At 46.4% G+C, this 2,818-nt stretch overlaps 1 protein-coding gene across 1 annotated transcript; it reads left to right on the forward strand.

Moving 5' to 3' along the window:
* The first annotated feature begins 1,645 nt into the window (after positions 1–1,645).
* Positions 1,646–2,386, forward strand: LOC123067493 (uncharacterized). Its single transcript, XM_044490269.1, has one exon. The coding sequence runs from the start codon at positions 1,646–1,648 to the stop codon at positions 2,384–2,386; it is 741 nt and encodes a 246-aa protein (XP_044346204.1).
* The last annotated feature ends 432 nt before the right edge of the window (positions 2,387–2,818 follow it).

A 2,818-nucleotide genomic window follows, 5' to 3' on the forward strand; every position in this document is an offset into this window, starting at 1 on the left:
GAGTTGATATGAGAATAGTAGTAAGTGCTATGGTAGAATATTAGTAGGCCCTGTCATAGCTATTTTCCTCTCATTGTTACATGATGTTTGAGACATGACATATTGCTAGAATATGAAAGCCATTGGCTTATTTTTTTAACTTGGGGTATGATTATGACCACGGCATTGCAATTCTCTGTCTATGACATGTGTCACTGTTATAATAATTTTAATTCCACACATACTCTTAACATGATTGTTTATTTTTGTCCTTTTGGTCTCTAATTAGAATTGTTGCAGCAGATGCAAATGCGCTGGCCTTGATGATTCCAGGACCTGTAATCATACCAGCCGATGGGTGGTGGTTTATCGCTCGTTCAGCTAACGGCGGTCATTTGATGCTCATTCGCACGTACCAAATTGACCAAACCATTACATCAAACCACATGGAGTACAATGCCTAGGGTGTTCGTGACATTGATGGCTATGGCTCCTTCATGTTCGAGAAAGATCCCAGCTCCGTTGTGCCACGCGTATTCAACTAGAGGCTGGTTTACCGCCTCGGCAACCACTCCATGTTCCTCGGGCTCAATTATCCGATCATCCAACCAATCATCGATCATATCACTGGCGATGATTACCGTGCTATGCAACTTCCATTCTCCAGGGGGACTTTGTTTACACATCATACCATGGGTTTCGTGAATCACCATATCCAGAGATTCGTCGACACAGCTTGTTGCCAGATAATTTTCAGTGTGTGAAAGGCATCAAGCTTCCATGCGATGGATGGCTTTTGCAAACCCGACATGCGGCGATGTGGTTCATGCCAATAGAAAATATGCACAACTTGATTCGTACTGATATCTAGACTAAGCCATGTATTCTGCTGTTGTTGCATGACCCTATTTTGTTGGATATTATGTACTGTTGTTAGTTTGAAGCACTCCTCTGCTTTGAAGGATAGATACCTTTCTGGGATCAAGTGCATCCTAACTCACCTACGTAGGATCTACTGATAATGATGATGATGATGGAGATACTGCGCAGAAGCCATATATATATATATATATATATATATATAGGACAAATGTTTCCTACAAGTAGTGGTACTTACCACCACTTGCGTTTTGTATGTTGTATGTAGTATCTGCCGGAACCGGGAGAATGTACGTGTAGTATGTAGTATATAACAATGATTAGGTACTATATATACTAATTTTTAGGTAGTATGTACCATTTTTTGAGTATGCTCATTTTTATGTACAAATATGTACGTATTTTAGAAATATAACAAAAACTATGGGCTCATATGCAATTTTTTCATGTAACTTGATTTGAAATATCTTAGATATAGTATATGAACATATTTAAAATAATAAAATAGTATATATAGTACCACATGATAGTATATGAGACATGTGGGGTAACTACCACCGGGTGGTGGGATGGATTTTCCCTATATATATATAGGGTCTATTCTACAATTGATTGTAGAATAATATTCTACAATAGGCAAGACCCTATATAAGGACCCCGAAAATAGATCCCCGATCCCGCCGCCACCTCCCCACCCCCGATCCCGTACTCTCCCTCCTCGGCCCGCTGTTCGCTACCACTAGCTAGCTGGTACAGCGCCACCGCCAGGTAGCCCACGGCCGAAGCAATGGCGCGCCTCGCCACCATCCTCAGCTTTGGGGACCACGCCGAGGAGGGCACCGACGCCTTCCCAGAGCCGCAGGAGGACTACCAGCAAGAACACGACAACGACGACGACGCAGCGTCAGACGCCAGCGGCGACAACTTCGAGTTCGCGTTCGCGCGGCCACTGGCGCCGGCGGGCAGGGAGGCGCTGGCCGACGACCTCTTCGCGCACGGCAGCATCCTCCCGGCCTACCCGGTCTTCCACCGCCGCCAGGCCCACGGAGACGATGCCTTGGCCTCGGCTACCTCCATGATGGCGCCGCCCTCGCCGGACACGTACTGCGCGTGGGCGCCGCGGTCCGCGCCAGGGTCGCCCATGCGCGAGCCGGCTGCCTTCCCCAAGAGCGCGTCCACGGGCACGGGCGAGGCCGCGTGCCGGTTCCGCCTGGGCGACATCCTCGGCTCCGGCGGCCGCTCCCACAACAACGGTAAGGAGAAGTTCCTCTTCCTCCAGCCGACCCTCGCCAAGCCCAAGCCCAGGACCAGCGCATTATGCGCCGCCGCCGGAGGAGACAACCGCGCCGCCAAGAAAACACATGCGCAGCCGCAGCAGAAGCAGAGCAAGAAGAAGGGGGCGGCCGCCGCTCCGACGGAGATGGACATGGCCACCGCGCACAGGCAGTACGAAACTTCTTTATTGCCGGGCAGTATGAAACCCGTATTCCACAGAAGTAGAAGGCAAATTTGTGTTCTTTTAAAATAAATCCGAGCAGTACAATTTATTCACTTCGAGCAGTACAATTATTATTATTATTATTATTATCGGGCAGTACGAAACTCATATTCCACGAAAGTACAAGGTACATGTGAAGGGAATTTGAGTTCTCTAGAAGAAATTATGGGCAGTACAATTTAATCATTTTGAGCAGTACAAAAACTTCTTTATTGTCGGGCAGTACGAAACCCATATTCCATAGAAGTACAAGGCAAATTTGTGTTCTTTTAAAATAAATCCGAGCAATACAATTTATTCACTTCGAGCAGTACAATTATTATTATTATTATTATCGGGCAGTACGAAACTCATATTCCATGGAAGTACAAGGTACATGTGAAGGGAATTTGAGTTCTCTGGAAGGAATTATGGGCAGTACAATTTAATCATTTTGAGCAGTACAAAAACTTCTTTATTGCC

The sequence above is a fragment of the Triticum aestivum genome, chromosome 3B (genome assembly GCF_018294505.1).
Source record: "Triticum aestivum cultivar Chinese Spring chromosome 3B, IWGSC CS RefSeq v2.1, whole genome shotgun sequence".
Classification (NCBI taxonomy): Eukaryota; Viridiplantae; Streptophyta; class Magnoliopsida; order Poales; family Poaceae; genus Triticum; species Triticum aestivum.